General features: G+C 38.3%; 1 protein-coding gene across 6 annotated transcripts in view; it reads right to left on the bottom strand.

The window, feature by feature from the left end:
- Positions 1-18,039, bottom strand: part of ATP8A1 (ATPase phospholipid transporting 8A1) — a 69,733-nt gene that overhangs the window by 32,107 nt on the left and 19,587 nt on the right. For 2 of the 6 annotated variants that reach the window (XM_060278865.2, XM_060278866.2), the window contains exons 5-14: positions 17,713-17,758; positions 16,797-16,837; positions 15,148-15,221; positions 10,362-10,431; positions 8,636-8,763; positions 7,240-7,351; positions 6,484-6,649; positions 5,703-5,830; positions 2,641-2,718; positions 1,042-1,130 (exon numbers count right to left, since the gene is read on the bottom strand). In XM_060278865.2, coding sequence (XP_060134848.2) covers positions 1,042-1,130; positions 2,641-2,718; positions 5,703-5,830; positions 6,484-6,649; positions 7,240-7,351; positions 8,636-8,763; positions 10,362-10,431; positions 15,148-15,221; positions 16,797-16,837; positions 17,713-17,758 — 932 coding nt within the window. Of the gene's footprint in view, positions 1-1,041; positions 1,131-2,640; positions 2,719-5,702; positions 5,831-6,483; positions 6,650-7,239; positions 7,352-8,635; positions 8,764-10,361; positions 10,432-13,043; positions 13,118-15,147; positions 15,222-16,796; positions 16,838-17,712; positions 17,759-18,039 lie in introns of all 6 variants that reach the window. The other 4 variants (XM_060278864.2, XM_088658818.1, XM_088658828.1 and 1 more) reach the window with 2 other exon arrangements.

The following is an 18,039-nucleotide window of genomic DNA, read 5'->3' as shown; positions in this document are numbered from 1 at the left end:
GTTTTTAAAAGTCTGGAACGGATTAATCCGTTTTGCATTACTTTTTATGGGAAAGCGCACCTTGGTTTTGGAACGCTTCTGGAACGGATTAAGTTTGAGAACCAAGGTACCACTGTACTCAACTTATCAAGACAGAAAATATCTGTGTATTCCAGCTATAGAAATCATTGGAGATGGAGTGGCTTGTCCTACGCCATCTAACTCTCAAACTTTGGATCCTTATGTAACCAAAATGGTTTGTAAAACAAGGTTTGGAAAACAACAACAATGAAGAAATATTTAGTGAAGGAAAGAAACTCCAAAGGGACACAAACACATGAACTAGTTCAATGAGGAAAGATCATGTTCAGTGGACACGGATGAGGGGAGAACAGAATAAATAGAAGACAAGGGGTCGATGAGAATAAATGGAAGAAAATATATTGGAAGGGGGCATCACTTGCTGGCTGGCTTGAACCCGAAATTAAGAGCATTCAACATTTCACTGCAGATCTCAAGTGTCAGGTTTCCTAAATTGAAAATCTTTCACTTTGCTTGAAAAGCCTAAAGGTACTTTCACAAGAAGCATCAAGGACCTACATAGTCCTCAATTATGCAACAACAATTCATTTTAGCAGTTAAATAGGAAATATTTTAAAATTAAAAGACCCTTTTTATTTTACTTTTCTGAACTAGGACTTCTAAAGATACTTATTAGTCTTATGGTTACTATGAGGTGTCTTAACCCGACTGCTCAAAGCCTCAATTATAATTTCTGGTGTACTATGTATATATGAAACAGGTGTCTGTTCATGTGCTATAAAGTGAAGGTATTATTAACTTGCTTAAGAACCAGTAAAATATTGCTGAAATCATAGTAATTCATAGGTTTCTGGCCCTTTTAATTGCATTTTGCTTTTAAGTGCTAAAGATATATTCCAAAGTGAATTGATTTTTAAAATTCTGACTTGATTGAAACCCCAAATGTGTGAATATAATAAAAACTATTTTCACTAAAGTAGCAAAGAGTACAAATGCAACCATATTCATGGAAAAACTTACCCATAAGCGATTCCTGCAATAGTACACTTCTTAAACTGCATTACGTTGCATGTCAGGGTGCCAGTTTTGTCAGAAAATATGTATTTGACCTAAACAAATGATAAGGCTGATTAAGACTACTCATTAAGCCTACATTCATATTATTAATGTCCCAACTGTTAAAAACTCTTCATGTTTTAACAAGTTGTATAAATAATAAATGTTGAAAATGCTAAACAACCTTAGCAAAAACAAATATTGCTGGCTGGTTTGGATGAAGCATTTGTCATTTGTTCCTCTAATCACTGTGTCCCCTCAGAACTCCTGTTTCACCTCCAATGCTGCCAGATGTTCAGCATGGATGTAACTTTCTGCAGCAGCCCACATGCCTACAAGCTCAGACTACCCATTGGATTTCCAATCATATGTGATAGAAAACACATAGCTCTCCTTTTAATCCAGCTCTGTTCTACCATAAAGATAAGTGACACCCCACCCCCCTGCCCTGGGCTCAGAGGGAGGTCTTTCCAGAGCTTTTATCACCATATTTAAACTGCAGGTAGGAAGATTCACAAGGGATAGAGTCCTCTGCATCCTAGTCCTTTTTTCCCAGCTAAAAAGGGCTTTTTCTTGTTCTTTCATGCCCTCTAGTGCAGGCATCCCCAAACTGCGGCCCTCCAGATGTTTTGGCCTACAACTCCCATGATCCCTAGCTAACAGGACCAGTGGTCAGGGATGATGGGAATTGTAGTCCAAAACATCTGGAGAGCCAAAGTTGGGGGATGCCTGCTCTAGCGGATACCACTGGATTGCTGCAATTCTAAGCCCTCTTATAGCAGAGTCAGGGAGGCTTCGTACTGTTTGGGATTATGTAGCCCTTGACTGCCCTTCTCACATAAAATGGGAGACCCTATGTTTATTTTTTGTCTTGCTCATGCCTAGCTCAATAAGAGGCATTGGTGGTGTCTTTTCATGAGATGTGAAGAAAGGCCTGCATGCAGTCGATAAACAGGATGTCTCCCCTCCTCAGCCATGCCACAACAGATTGCTGGGTTTTCGTGTGGAATTTGCACTTCACTAAATATCTATTGACATATCTGTTGAAAAAACTCTACCCTCTATCAGAGAGTTCTCCATTCTCTTAGGAGGGCATAGAGACGTCTATCAGGACAGGGATGGGGTGAAATATCTCTTTTGGGCCACGCCTTCAGATGTAATCTTTAGGACTAGGGCAAACATTGGTACTGCTTTACCAACATTGGGGTGAGGGGAGACACACCTCTTTACCCTGGTTTTTGCCATGTGATATGTTTATTTTTAGGATCCACCTTATGTTTGTAATTGTAAGTAGTTCTAAACTGTTTTTAACATTGTGTTTTAATGGTTGTAACCTGTCCTGAAACTTTAAGAGTGAAAGGTGGATAATCATCATTATTAATAATAAATATAGGCGATGTAAGAAACCAGAGAAATGTTTCAGGCTGTTTCTAAGCAAAATATAGCAAAAAATTTCTAAGGGAAAATCTTAAAATCTAGGACCCTATTAATTGCTCATGGAAAAATTTAATAACAAATTTCCATGGATTTCAAAACCATCAAGTGTTAGGAGGGACAACATACCTGCCCAAGTTCTTCATTGAGATTGGATGTGCGAGCCATGGCAGAAGTGTCTGTAGGTTCATAGTGCATGTCAATATCCTATCAAAAGGAAAAGGCAACATTTAAAAAGCTGATGACCCACCATTTCATTCTGCCTTCATGCCTGTCACATGAAAATAATGTTTCTTGTTGTCAGTGTGACTTATTTCATGTAGATACAGTTATCCAGAATTCCGTATGTATGCTGATATCACTTAGCAAAAAACAAACAAACACTACTGCACATGCATAAGAAATGGAGTAGCCAACAGTTGCGGGGGGAAGTCAGGCTGGCTAAAGCTCAGAATGAGCTCAGGCTTGCAAGAGAGGTTAATAATAATAATGAAAGTTTCTTTGGCTATGTCCGAAGTAAGAGAAAGAACAAGCAAGTGGTAGGTCCTCATGGGGAACATAAAGGTAAAGGTAAAGATACCCCTGACCATTAGGTCCAGTTGCGGGCGACTCTGGGGTTGCATGTTCATCTCGCTCTATAGGCCGAGGGAGCCAGCATTTGTCTGCAGACAGCTTCTGGGTCATGTGGCCAGCATGCTATTGGGTGACAGAGAAAAGGTGGAACTATTCAACACCTACTTTGCCTCTGTCTTCACCCAAAAGGAAAGTGATGCCCAACCTGATGATAACAGAATAAATAATGTAAGGAGGGAGCTGCAGCCCAAGATAGGAAAAGAGGTAGTAAGGGAACACCTAGCTACTTTAAATGAATTCAAATCTCCAGGGCCTGGTGCATCCAAGGGTACTAAAGGAGCTTGAGGATGTAATTTCACAGCCGTTCTCTATTATCTTTGAGAATTCTTGGAGGACAGGTGAGGTCCCTACAGACTGGAGGAGGGCAAATGTCCCCATCTTCAAAAAGGGGGAAAAGGAAGACCCAGGTAACTACAAACTGGTGAGCTTAACATCAATACCAGGGAAGGTCCTAGAACAGATAATTCAACAGTCGGTCTGTGAGCATTTAGAAAAGGATGCTTTGATTACTAAGAACCAGCATGGGTTTCTCAAAAATAAGTCATGCCAGACCAATCTGATTTCTTTTTTTATGGAATTACAAACTTGGTGGATCAGGAAAATGCTGTGGACATAGTGTGTATTGATTTCAGTAAGGCTTTTGACAAAGTCCCTCATGATATTCTTGTGAGGAAGCTGGTAAAATGTGGGTTGAATGAGGTAACTGTTAGGTGGATTTGTAGCTGGTTGACTGACCAATCCAAAGAGTTGTCATCCTGGAAAAAAGTGACTAGTGGGGTGCCGCAGGGTTTTGTCCTGGGCCCGTGGTTGTTTAATGTCTTTATAAATGACTTGGATGAAGGAATCGAGTGCATGCTCATCAAATTTGCAGATGACACCAAACTGGGAGGAGTAGCTAATGCCACAGAAGGCAGAATCAGAATTCAAAATGATTGTAACAGATTGGAGAACTGGGTGCAAGCTAATAAAATGAATTTCAAATGTACAAATGTAAGGTTCTGCACTTAGGCAGGAAGAACCAGATGCAGAAATATGCTGTTGTTGTTTAGTCGTTTAGTTGTGTCCGACTCTTCGTGACCCCATGGACCATAGCACGCCAGGCACTCCTGTCTTGCACTGCCTCCTGCAGTTTGGTCAAACTCATGTTGGTGGCTTCGAGAACACTGTCCAACCATCTCGTCCTCTGTCGTCCCCTTCTCCTAGTGCCCTCCATCTTTCCCAACATCAGGGTCTTTTCCAAGGATTCTTCTCTTCTCATGAAGTGGCCAAAGTATTGGAGCCTCAGCTTCACAATCTGTCCTTCCAGTGAGCACTCAGGGCTGATTTCCTTCAGAATGGATAGGTTTGATCTTCTTGCAGTCCATGGGACTCTCAAGAGAAATATAGGGGGGCCCTGATTTGCCAGCAGCACATGTGAAAAGGATCTATGGGTCTTGGTGGACCACAAGCTTTACATGGAGCTGGGTATGTTTAGCCCAGAAAAGAGGAGACTGAGAGGAGATATGATAACCATCTTCAAATATCTTAAGGGCTGTCACATGGAGGAGGGAGCATGTTTGTTCTCTCCTGCACTGGAAGGTAGGACTCGAACCAATGGCTTGAAGATGCAAGAAAAGAGTCCCTGAGTGTCAAAGTTAGCTCTCTGGATCCCTTGTTAATTTCCCCCTTTCAAGTGACATACTGTCTTGCTCAGTTAGAAACTGCTTTGAACTCCATTCTGTTTAGAAAGGCAAATCCAAACACCCCTGGGCATGTGAAAGTAGCTGGATGTTTATTTGGATCTAAGTCTTATTGTAGATGCAGTATACTGCATAGTGTTATTCACTTATTAGCTGTGCTCAGCATATACTGTAAGAGCTGTTCACAAGTCTCCTGCCCATCTCCCACACTGCATATAGCAAATGAAGGAGGAAGTGGAACTGCCCCTGCTGGCCCCGCCCCTGACATCACCTGCCCCTGACATCATCATGTTCCCAGGTAGGCCACCAAACTTTGTGGGTTTAGTTGAATGTTGGCATATAGCTCTTACCAACATACAACTCAATGAACAAATGTTGGGGCCATGGACGAGATGAGAGCAGGGGGAGGGCACAGTTATCTTTCCACACATTCAGTGTATGTGTGGAGCAGTTATCTGAATGCCATTACTATTGCACTTGTTTCTGAAGTTTCTATGGGCAAAATAAAATTTCACAGGTGGACCATGGAGCAGCATCCGCTCCCTTTGCACAAAATGCATAATCTGGCCTCAGATTCCGTGTTAGTATGAGCATCCCTTCAGGTGGTACTAGAACTAAACAAGTTCCTGTAGGCTGCAACCTCAAGCAAATTGATTCACAATGCTAGGTTGAAAGGGGTTTCAACAATCCATAGAAGTTAAAGTCTATGAAATTATATATGAAAAGGTGCATGATGTTGCAAACTTTATAAAAACATTTAATCTTGTAATTAAGTTTGCTAAAACCTACCTTTCATAGCAAAGAGAAGACATATATAACATTTATTATTGAAAGCACTTATCAAAGCTCTGCAAATAGTGCAAAAATGCTCGTATTTACCCAGTTTATGAAATATGCTTGAATAAATTTAACCACTTCCAGTGTAACTAACAGGCTGATTGGAATGAGATTGTTGAAAAGAATGATAAAGGTCAGGAAATTCAGTCCAAAATTATTAGCGCCACCATCTGTTTTGGAAAAAAAAAGAAAGATAAAAGAAAGAATAAGAATATGTTCATAGTTTAGGAAATTAACAGCAGTAATGCTAAAAGTTCATTTACCAGGTGGCATTTTGAAAGTTTAAGTTTTTAAAAGAAAAAAATGATAAACCAAGTTCAACCTGTGGTATCTATGGTCCCAACAAAATTATCCCTGTTATATTCTCTGGGAGGAAATCTGCTCAGGATTAAAGGAGAAGAGACAAACTGCCTCAGGCACCCACATGGCTGGCCGGCAATATTCCCTAAGGTTAGTGTGACAAACAAGGTTGCACCTGGAAGTATTCTCTGAGTCTTCCCTCCAACAGCAAATAGCTTGGGGGCACACCTTTCATAAGGTCTATGGCATGAGTGTAAAGGAACAAAGCTTCTCCCCCATGCCTGCTGCTTTTTAACCCCAAAGAAATCAGATACATGAAATGTAATCAGACATTTCCCTTATCATAATTTGGTCCTGAACAAAACTTTCCTCCTGTTAATTTCTAGTAGTAAGTGCAAGTATATTTTACATACACATTTTGATGTAAAACCCTTATTCAATATGAACAAAACTGTACCTTAACGGTGCAACACATTTATCTTATTTTATGAATACAAGCTAGTTGAACTATCACTGTACTCACAGTTTAAATTGATATACCAGTCCCGCTCCTCATGTTTTTTATTCCATATAGCTGAACCAATGGAACAAACCAAAGACATTGCAAGAAGAATGCAGAACAGAAACAGAATTTGAATATTTGTAATTCTTTCAACATTGGATAGTTTAAGAGGAGGGCTTGTTGAGTTCTGTGGATGGAATAAAAAGACTCCATAAATAAGAGAAGACATATGCATGTGATTTCCCACCACTAGATATTATTGGAAATCAAAGACAATTATATGTATTGCCCATCCCGTAAGTGCGATTACCAGTTTTGAAACACACCATAAAACAGCATTTTGCCTGTACAGTACTTTCTAATACAATAACAGAAAAGCAGATTTTTTGCTATGACACACATGAAGTACATTTAACCATGAATTTATACCTAGCAAATCAAGAACCCCTTTCACATGTTTTAATTAATGCAATTATATTTGCCGAATAGGATTGGTGACCAACACTATAAAGTCTACAACATTAGCTTGTGCCACAGAACTACATATACAACTTCTGTGATTTGCGATGGATTTGACTTTAGTCTATTGAGCTTCAACAGCACTGCACTGTAGGCTGCAATTACATTTTAGGTATAACCCTATGCTATAGGACCATGGGCCTTGCTACTTGTGTCTAGAGTTCTCATAAATATACAGTGTGAAAATGGTACAGGTATTACCCATGAATTAGAACATCCAAGCAAAAAATTAAGATTATTCATAATTATAAGACAAACCTGCATGAGTTTGGTATCGTGCCCTGTATAGACAACTATACCATGAACCCATTGTGTATTTCTTAGCTGAGCTCCACGCAGAAGAATTTGATCAGGACCCAGTGGAACAGTGCTTAAAATAATAAAATAAACATTGACTTAGGTTGAGTTTTAAGTAAAATACCCATTTGGGGAAATACCAACTAATGTCTATTTTATTTCAATTTCTGACACTATCAACTTGAGATATCACAATATAGTTATGAAAAATTAAGGAAGTAGAATGAAATTATATGCTCCCTCTCCATAGGTTTGAAAAAGCATTCTATGCTGGAGAATGCTCAGACGAAAAGTGTAAAAAGAAAGACACAATGCACTTCAAGGAATCCACATCTAAGTAACATGCAATTTTATACTGGATTTACTTCTAGTATTGGATCATCTTGATTGGAACAATCTCTATTTAATGGAGTGGGGAAGTGTGGGCTGCTAGTTGGATGAGGAGAACGTCACACACACACACACACACACACACACACATACACACACACACCAGGCACAAGCAGCTTCATATCCACACTAAACTCTTAAGAGCAGAAAGTTGCAGTCTAACTTCCACTGCAAGGTAAAACCATATTACGGTTCTCCAAAAAACCTACACAACGCAAACCTCTCCAAGTAGAGATCTGCTGCACTGCTGGAAGATGCTAAGTAAATAACTTTAATCAACATAAGGCAGCTTGCTAGCCAAGAAAAAAGATCACAAGGGAAGGCATTGAGTACACTAAGAGCTTGGACCATTTTATCCAACATTCTCCCTCATGGCAAATTTTCACATCCTAGTTTTTCTAAATGGTTCAGAGGTTTTATTATGATCAAGCAGCATATAAATGCTGTGAAATAGAAAAGAGCTGATAATGTAAAAGAAGATGCTCTTCATAGGTGAGACAAGGAAAAGAAGCTGGAAAAGGAATCTGCCTAGCATGCAGTTTCTCAGAATGTGTCTCAGCCTCTCCTAGAATCACTTTAAAAAAAAAAGTTTGAAACAAAGCACTGAGTTCTGCAGAAAACATCCCTTTCTGTCCCAGGAAGATAACCTGCAAGGCTGGTGGGTAGTTTATAGCCAGCAGGAAGTAATGTTTGCAGCCCTGCTTTCCCAGTCCTGAAGGTGGAGCCTAAATGATTTAAGAGAGATCCTTTGGCTAGAGTTTATAAAGGGGAACCAGAATACTTCAAAGGGTTTGCAATTTAGCTGCATATGGTAAGCAGCTTGTTCTGCAGCAAAGCACAAAGCCTTGTGAAGACTGATACCTCTTCTATGTATTCATAAAGTATATATAACTTAACTTAACACTTGACGTTTACTTATTATCTGTAATAAAATTCACGATGAAAAGATACTTAGATGGTTACATACCCATGCGCATCTAATCTGATATTTCCCACAAAGTCATAAAGATGTCTGTTAGGACTTTCACATTCAATTCTTCCTGAAAGTCTCATCAAGCTGTCAATGTCCTTGATATCCGATGTCAATGGTAAACCCTGAATCAACAAATTTTTATGGAACACTATAACCAAATCAATACAGGAAACATTCAACACAGCAATATTTGCTTTCTCAGTTTGGGCCAACTTCCTATATCAACACAGAACAACTGTACTGCCCCACTCACTTGTTTTAGTAGCATGACCAGAGAATGCATAAGAGCTATATTTGCTGTTATATAGCTAACCAAGAAAAACAATGGCTTGTCTTTGTTCCTCCAAACCAGGATTACAAATCAGCTTCAAAATACTGTTTGCAAACCAGAGTTTACAATCTCTGATATAACAAGAACCTATGCTTTGCTGCAAACAAAAAAGGAAGTTACTGTGGATGCACAGAGTTCATTCGTATAGCATTAATCCACTATTTGCCAGAACAGATGGCTTCCAATTTTATTTTTACAGTTGAAGTGCTCTTGAAATATTAAAATTTCATTTGCCAGCTATGAAAGTTGTGGCTAAATTGTGGCCAAATAATCTGAACATTGTTACCTTGAACATCTCTTACAGTTTTCAGTAATTTGGCTCAAATGAAAATGTTTTTGGTTTAACAGTGAGTTCTTTAGAGAGCACACAGAGTTAAATTCTATTAATACAACGTATTAACGTATTCAGTAATATGATATGTTACTGAACCAGAGTTGCTCACACTACTATGTTTTTCTACTTGCATTCTGAAAAAAAGCTGTCACAAGTGCCAATCCAAATATTCACAAATGGGACTATTTATATACAAGCCTGAGATAATGAGATTCCTTGGACAAACACCAAAACATTCCTAAATTAAACAGTGACAATAACTATGATAGCTTTCTGGCAACCTTTCCTAATGCTTTTTAAAACACATCTCTCCCCCCACCCCACCATCAGCTTCCCCAGAAATGCTAACCCTAAACCTGGAGGTGTAACAAATTACTTATTTCTCAGAATATGTGTGTATGCGTGTGTGCCCTGGAGTTACAATTGCTGGTTCGTGTGACTGTTACTCCTTCTCACACTGATTACTAACAGTGAGTGACACAAATATTGCCACAACAGACTTCTGTTTTCAGGTGTGCTGCTCAGCTGCAAAAGCACCAGGACGGCTGGCAAGAGCTCACACCCCAAAGACACAAACTTTATATTGAAACCCAACTTTTGCTTAACACACATTTATGTGTTAACCTTTCATTGCTAAAATATGAGCAAGTTACAACCTAACTTGCAAAGGAGTGGTATGGTTTAAATATAGGATTGAAAGTAACAGTCCCTTTACTACACAGTCAACAATTGGCGGATAAACTACAGTATAAGCATCTTATAGCTGGGGGTATATGTGCTGTTCCACAATACAATTTTCCCAGTCCCAGTTTTTGCGACGTACATAATTGGAGGGTAGCTGAAATCTGCCCCCTATTTTGCTCAAATGGAGACAACAAGAACACTTGATACCCAATCATTGGCATTCATGCAGTCCACAAGAATTGTATGCACACCTCTGGTCCTGAATGGCAGTTTGTTCAAATATCTTATCTCCCATTCACTGTCCATTAGTGACGACAGAAGCGACACTTTATGACAACATAAACATTTTAAATTGATAGGCAGCAACTTACCTGTCGTATTTTTAGATTGGTTTCACCATCTAAATTTGATGTTTCAATGTAACACATAGCTTGTGGTTCACTTAGAGGGGGGAAAAGATTCATTTTTGTGAGTTGATCACTTAAAAGGTTGTATCCATTCTTTAGTAAGTTACTTTCAAAAATAAATTATATTTAGAATCAGCCATTCACATTTGTAGAACATGATTATCAAAGTATGACCTTTGATACAAATCCATATAGTAAGCCACACAAAGTTGTTCAGTTGATCATATTGCCTTATACTTTAACTAGAGAAAATATTCCAGATCTCAGAAAAATATTAAGCAAAGAATGCTAGCCAAATAAACATATTTGACAACATGCTAACACTACAATCAGCAGAATCACATACCACAAAACAATAAAGCACTCTGCAGAGATAGCCAAACTTTTGCACTTTGAATTTATGCAACATGAAGCATGTATGGAAAAAACTGACAGAAGCAGAACCATTATTCCAGATGCACTGCCTATTCTATGCTTTCAATGTATTCTGAAGATCTTTCAGTTCCCTAAAGCATTTCCTGACTATTGAGTGTATATTGCTGGTAATTGTGGAAATTGTATTTTATTTTGTTTCCAAATTACTATTATATTTACTATTATTGTATAATTTTACTATATCGCATACCACTTTGTAATTCCTAAATGTTAAATGGTTTAGAAGTCTTTTAAAATCAACCAGTTAATAAAGAAATATTCTTATTAATCTGATTCTGAAAGACTTAAGCTTCAAATGGCTTGGGGCCCAATTACTTGAATGAACCTATACTAGGCTGGCCATATCTTAAGTTGCTCCAATGGGGTTCTTCTCTATGCCTCATCATTAAAGGAAGTGAATTATATGGTGGCACCGAAGAGGGTCTTCTGTGGAATATCCTCTTTAGCAGTGTGATTGGTGCCAACATTTAGTTGAATTACAAAATGTTTCCACATTTCTCAATTTGATAATGAGATATCTTCTGGTCTTCTTTTCTTTAAGTGTAAATGACTGAATACTGGTTAGAATTCAGACTATTTTGCTATACTAATTAGTTGATACATATTTACATTCTGCCGTACTTCATTCTGTCGTGGCTCCTGGTGGAGTACAGGGTCAGGTTAAAGGTGCTGGTTTTGACCTTTAAAGCCCTTTGCGGCCTAGGACCCTCGTACTTACGGGGCCGCCTCTCCTGGTATGCCCCGCAGAGGACCTTAAGGTCCATAAATAGCAACACTCTAGAGGTCCCGGGCCCTAAGGAAGTCAGATTTGCCTGGTGGAACGCTCTGTTTCATGAGACCAGGGCCCTGCGGGATCTGATTTCTTTCTGCAGGGCCTGTAAGACAGAGTTGTTCCGCCTGGCCTTTGGCTTGGAATCAGCCTGATCCCCTCTCCCTCTTTCCTTTTCCTTCTGTAATGGAACTCCCATTTGGGGACTTCCCTGGCCTTTTTCTGGCCCACGTAGGACCAGTCTGGATAGTTGGCCTTGGTGAAGATTTGACATTTTCTCCCCCCCCCACAGTTTTGATTCTGGGCTTCCACTGAAATGAGGCTGTTTTTAAGTTGTATTTTAATCAATTGTTTTTATACCTGATGTTAGCCGCCCTGAGCCCGCTCTTGGCCAGGGAGGGCAGGGTATAAATATTATTATTATTATTATTATTATTATTATTATTATTATTATTATTATTATTATGTGTTTGTATAAATACAAAGTAAGGCTGTAATCCTATTCACAGAGTAAGTCCCACGGATGTCATTGGGCTTACTTCTGTGTTAACATGCATAACATGGGGCTGCATATTTTTATATGGACTTTGAAAATAAACAAGGCAGCAGAAACACTAAAAAGAAAGGACACATGCTCCACTAGAGACATTATAGAACTTCTCAGATTGAATCAGACTGGATTTTGATTAGTGAAATCAAAATAAGATGCAATCACAGCACAAAGACTTTCAAAATCTGAAGTATACAAAGTATCGTGCAATATTTCTACAAAGAAAAATATGACTCCAGTATTTGCTAACTGCATGCAATACAAAATGTGCAACATTTACGTTTGTATTGAGGGTCCACTACAAAAGCTCAAGTATACTAATTGTTAATTGTTAATTTTTGAGTGTTATATAAAGTTACTGAAAGCAGGTTCTCTAGAATATAAATATGGACATTAGTTAAAACTTTGAATAGAATGTATTTAATGATGTAAAGATTTAACTAATTTCAATACAGGCAGCTGCACATTGAACCATTTCAAAGAAACAGTTTCTTTTATAATATAGCATTATTAAGTATGGTGTAATTACATACATAACAGGAAGGCAAGAAAAGCAAAATCTGGATGTTCAAATATGCTTGCATTTGTGTTTGTTATGGCAATCCTATGCATGTTAACTCAGAAGTATGTCCCATTTATTTAAATGGGGTATATACCACAGTAAACATGGAAAGGATTGCAGTCTTAATACTCTTTAAGAACTCAAGGTGAATGGTCCTATTACTTAAGCCCAGGTAAACCTCTCTTGCACTCCTATTTTATACGAATGCTGCATTATTTCTTGAATTCAATTTCTGTATACAATTAATATGTAAAAGGTTGATGGCAGACACACTGCTTTGGCCTATGAGGACCCACATACACATTTGTTCTGAATCTGGTTCATTCTAACCTTGAAGACAGACTGATGAGATCAGCTGGGAGGTGTTCCCCATTGGTCACTTTCACTATTTCCCCTACTGCAACCTACATATCCCAATTTAAAATTTTTAAAATGATTATAACACAACAAGTAAAGGGCAGGAAATCAAATGGACAAAAGACAAAAAGAGACAAAAAGTTGGAAATTACTATACAAAGCATGTTAATAAATGCTTGATGGCTTTTTTTCAAAATCTATTTTAATAGGATCCAGGAAAATATGGTAATGATATGGTCATATCAGAATTTAAACATTAGAATAGTTAAAATGTAAGCATCTGATTATTTAAGATATGCAGTGGCAAAGTCATGATACTGTAGCAATGAAAATTATATTTAGTTATGGGAAAAGGCTACGGATGCTTATGGAGTCACTTCTGGAGGATTCCTTCCTAGATAAAGAATTCCAGTACAGTGGATTCATTAACAGCACAGAACCATTACTACTGGAATCCATGGTTCTCCAAGGTTCCCAGAAAAGTATTCCCATATTTTCTCAAGAAATTAAAATGAACACTAAATGTAAAAATAAAAACTCCCGCTTGATCTCTCCTAAGAATTGATTTTATTTTGAAATTAAAACCTTCTTTTAGCAATGGAATAGGGCACGAGGAGAATAATAATAATGATGATGTCAAAATTCTGGGCATCGGCTTTTTAAAACTGAGCAGTTCAATTAAAGCAAACATGCTTCCAGTTTAGAATAGTCCCTGAAGTAGTTATTTCCTCTGCAGCTTTTTTTCTTTAAAAATATCCATTCTGCTGGACTGTGAATGGAAGGGTAAAGAAACAAAACAAAACAAAACATAAAGCAATTCTTCTATTGCAGGAGATGTGGGATGTGTACCAGAAGAACCTCTTCTCTATTTATTGGGTTAGTTCGCAAGGCCAATCAATAAAAGCTATCTCCTAGCACCAGCATCAAATGGAACAATGGTGGAACAATGACTACCCACCTACTAATGGATAGTAAATCCAAAATTGATTGTCTGCTAGGCACAATCTGGCACCAGAATTGATTTAAAAAATAATGATAATTAAAATCAACAATAAACTGAAACCAGATTAAAACACATGATAGCTTCTACATGTCTGGACAGGCTTGCCTAAACAAAAGCGTTTTTAGCATATAATAATACAGTGAAGCTGTCTGCCTGATGCCAGTAGCCAAGGAGTTCCAAAGTGTGGGTGGTTGTCTGAGTCTCTTCACTTTCCCTCATACTAGAATTACTGGGAGAGGAAAAAATCCAGCAAATGGACGTTCTCTCTTCTATCCTGCCAGTGAGAACCCAGCAGGGCTCTGGGTGAGGCCTTTGATTCCTTCTCCCCGCATTTTAGAACTGCAGCCCCAAAACACTGAGAATTGTAATTGAAAAAGACAGTAAGCAGAGCAAATATGGTAACATATATTGGCCTTACAAGCCAACTCATACTGCAAAGTATAAATAATAGATGCCTCATTTTAACAACAACAAAAAACAAAAAAAACCCAAGTAAACATTATGAAAATCGTTAACTTAACAGCTTCAAAAATCTTCTTTTAAGGTTATTAAAAGTTCATATAATGATATGGTCTAATAGATTTTGAAAAAAGAGCATCCTCTAAATATTTGGTCTGGACTTGTAAATAAAGTAGTACAAGGAAATAAAGATAAACAACCTCCATCATTAAATCTTTCAAATATTAAATGTAATATTTGGCATGCTGATGTTATGAAGAAACTGGATGTTTATTCATGTGTGAAAACAATCGCCTCGGAATACCCCCAATGACATGTTTTCTAGTCTTCTAAATAACTTTAAGTATTAAAATACTTTTTGTGTAAATAGCATCAGACAGATTGGAAGCCTCTGTCCTATACGAAAAGGCCTTTATCCAGTCAAAGTAAGTTAATTTTGTTTAGATTGTAAATCAATAATTTCAGTAATGCAGTATTTCAGTACTTTGAACCAAACTGGGAATAAAGGTAAAAGGCACTTCTGTTTATTCTTTATTTCCTTGGAGCATTTATAAAGTCAATGCAAGGGTAGAGAAACCAGCCTCTACACCAGAAGCGTTGATGGGTATTCTCTACCTTGATGAGAGTAGTACAGTATCAGCAGGTATATATTCTGTGCCTTTAATTAAAACTATATCTCCAACATTTACCTGAAAGAAAACTAGGATTGGTTAATAATCTGAGACTAGCAAACAGCTCTTAATCTTTTTACTATATTTAAATATGTGTTGCCTAATAAAACTGGTAAACTACTTAAACTGGAACTTGCAAAGGTGTTCCAAAAATACCAGAGTTCCACTGCAATAAATTGGAAGTGAAATCTCATCTGTCTATATTCTTTCTATACTTAACAGATTGGTTTTCCTGCATGGCACAGGAGTAAAAAAAAAAGACCAGGGAGGAGCAAAATGATTACCTTTGGTCTGTTTAGACTAGTATTGTCTACTTCAACTAGCATTTGTTATACAAAGCCTTAAACAAATATTATTTCCCAGCAGTAATACCTGGGATCATTTTAATGATAGGATTGAATCTGAGACCTTCTGCATGCAAAGCATGTGATCTACTATCACTGAGCCATGGGCTCTTCCAAGCAAAATTACTGTATTGGAGTCCCAGCAGGATAATTATGATAATGGTTAGAAAGATCTTTCCTGGTTTCAGTCAAAGCATATAATGGAGAAAACCCAGCTGAAATGTCTGAAGGAGAGATCGATCACTCTTGTGATTATGTAAAAGGTAAAGGGACCCCTGACCATTAGGTCCAGTCGTGACCGACTCTGGGGTTGCGGCGCTCATCTCGCGTTATTGGCCGAGGGAGCTGGCATACAGCTTCCAGGTCATGTGGCCAGCATGACTAAGCCGCTTCTGGAGAACTGGAGCACCGCACAGAAACGCTGTTTACCTTCCCGCTGGAGCGCTACCTATTTATCTACTTGCACTTTGATGTGCTTCCCTAAATATATCTTGCAGTCAGGTTACATGACTCATTTAATGGACAACAGAATTGGCTTGTACCAGAATAGTTAAGCAAGGGAGGCAATAAATTCATTATTGTGGTGTTTCATTAGCACAAAGTTGCATTGACACTAAGGGGAGGAGGCCACTTTGACCAACTTTGGAATGAGACAAGGAACCGTTGGAAACCCAATACCTCCCCCAAAGTCCTTTGGTGGCAGAGCAACATTGCAGAAGGGTTTTTTGAATGCTCACAGTGTTTATTATTACTGCTGTTCCAACACAGGGACTGAGCCCAACTCACAGCACTATGAAAGGCACAAGTTATCTTTTTAAAGAGGCACTGGGATGCTTGTGCCTTTATGTGGAAATGCATGAAAATCTATATATTTCATATATTAAGCCATACAGAAATGGTCTTAAATAAATAAATTAAAAGTCACATTTAAAAGTAGCTTTTCATTTCTAATTTACTTTATTTCCATTGTTGGTGCCTTTCTTTATGCAGAAGTTGTATTCTGCATGTATCAGAGTTGTTGCACAAGAAGACTGAGATGAAATCGTAAGATGTTCTTCCATTTGCACAAAAGGTTGTGTAAGCTCCTGCATAAGACTAGAGCTTCAAAAAACCTCCCTAGTACTATGCCTAATCTGGTGCCAGAAATTTGTAGAACAGCACTATCAGGTATTTTCCATCTCTTCTATTTTTGGATCAAATCCAGTATTTACAGTACACTTTTATTCTGAACACTAAACAGATCACATACCTTTTCCCAGTGCACAATTTCCCAAGCTCCATTTCTCAGAACTAAAAAATTAAAAACCAGTGAAAACACAAATGTTGATATTAAATAAAACCAAACTATAGGCATGGCTTAACAAAACAATTTATAAATAACCACAAAAATCCATCATAACCACATAAGTCACACTATCAATAAAAGCAGTTCTACACTTAACATGTGTCAACATAGAGACCATGCTTATTGAATAGAAAATGTTTGTGGTTCACCTATTTTTATTTTATTTTTGTACAATTTTCTCTCTTTCAAGAATGGAGCAAAGAACTTACAGAGCAATCCTAAATTACAGATTTGCTGGCTGGAGGGGGTTAGTGTTTTATGGAATTGTCCTGCTGTCAGCAGAGAAAATGCTCCCTGGTGGGTGGGTGATCACGTTTGCTGTAGAGGCCTACATTATGCCCAAGAAAAGCCCTGCAGGCATAGATCTATCATCAGTGGTGTTCCTGCTGGCAATAGCCAGGGTTAGTGGACCTTCTAGGAATGGAACGGGGACCCTACATTAGACAATGAGGCCTCAGGAGCAAGCTGCTCATCTATGCCAGCCTGAAGGTGGTGTAACTAATTTTCCAATGGATTCGGGGGTGGGATGGGGACACTTCCTGACCTGGCTGGTAGATTTCCCATCATTTCATTCCCTCTCCTTCCCACTTAGGACTGCACTCTTCTCAACAACACAGATGCCTTTATCCACAACCACATTTGAGAGATGACAATTGTGGCTTAAAGTAGTCAACTTTCTAGGTAGAGCACAGTTCATATTATTCCTGTATCTATACCTGCTTTTCAAAGTAGTCATAGTAACAATGGAAGCCAAATTAATTCATATGACTTCGATTTTCTCCACTGTACATTTTTTAAAATTGCTGTGGCATGTCTTTACCTTGAATTTTCTTCTTGTTCACAGCATTATCAGCTTTATGCCTTTTCTGAAACAAAATTGGACGTTAGAAGCTACTGTACTGAAATATCAGAATGCTGCACTATTTAGGGGGTGGGGGGGATGGGTAGAAACTAAAAGTGAGAGCCATTCGTTTAGTAATCTGTGTCTGGGATTGGGGTTCTTGTAACACAATGGTTCATCTGCAGCAGCACTGCCACTAGGTTCTTGCCCTAAGGCAGGATGGGCAGCAGAAATATAAGCTCTGCAATCACTCTCCACTGCCTAGACAAAGGGCCAAATGCATCCTTCCAGGACAGTGGAGAGTGA

The sequence above is a fragment of the Zootoca vivipara genome, chromosome Z1 (genome assembly GCF_965207765.1).
Source record: "Zootoca vivipara chromosome Z1, rZooViv2.hap1.1, whole genome shotgun sequence".
Lineage (NCBI taxonomy): Eukaryota > Metazoa > Chordata > Lepidosauria > Squamata > Lacertidae > Zootoca > Zootoca vivipara.
This window is presented reverse-complemented; position numbering and strand designations above follow the sequence as displayed.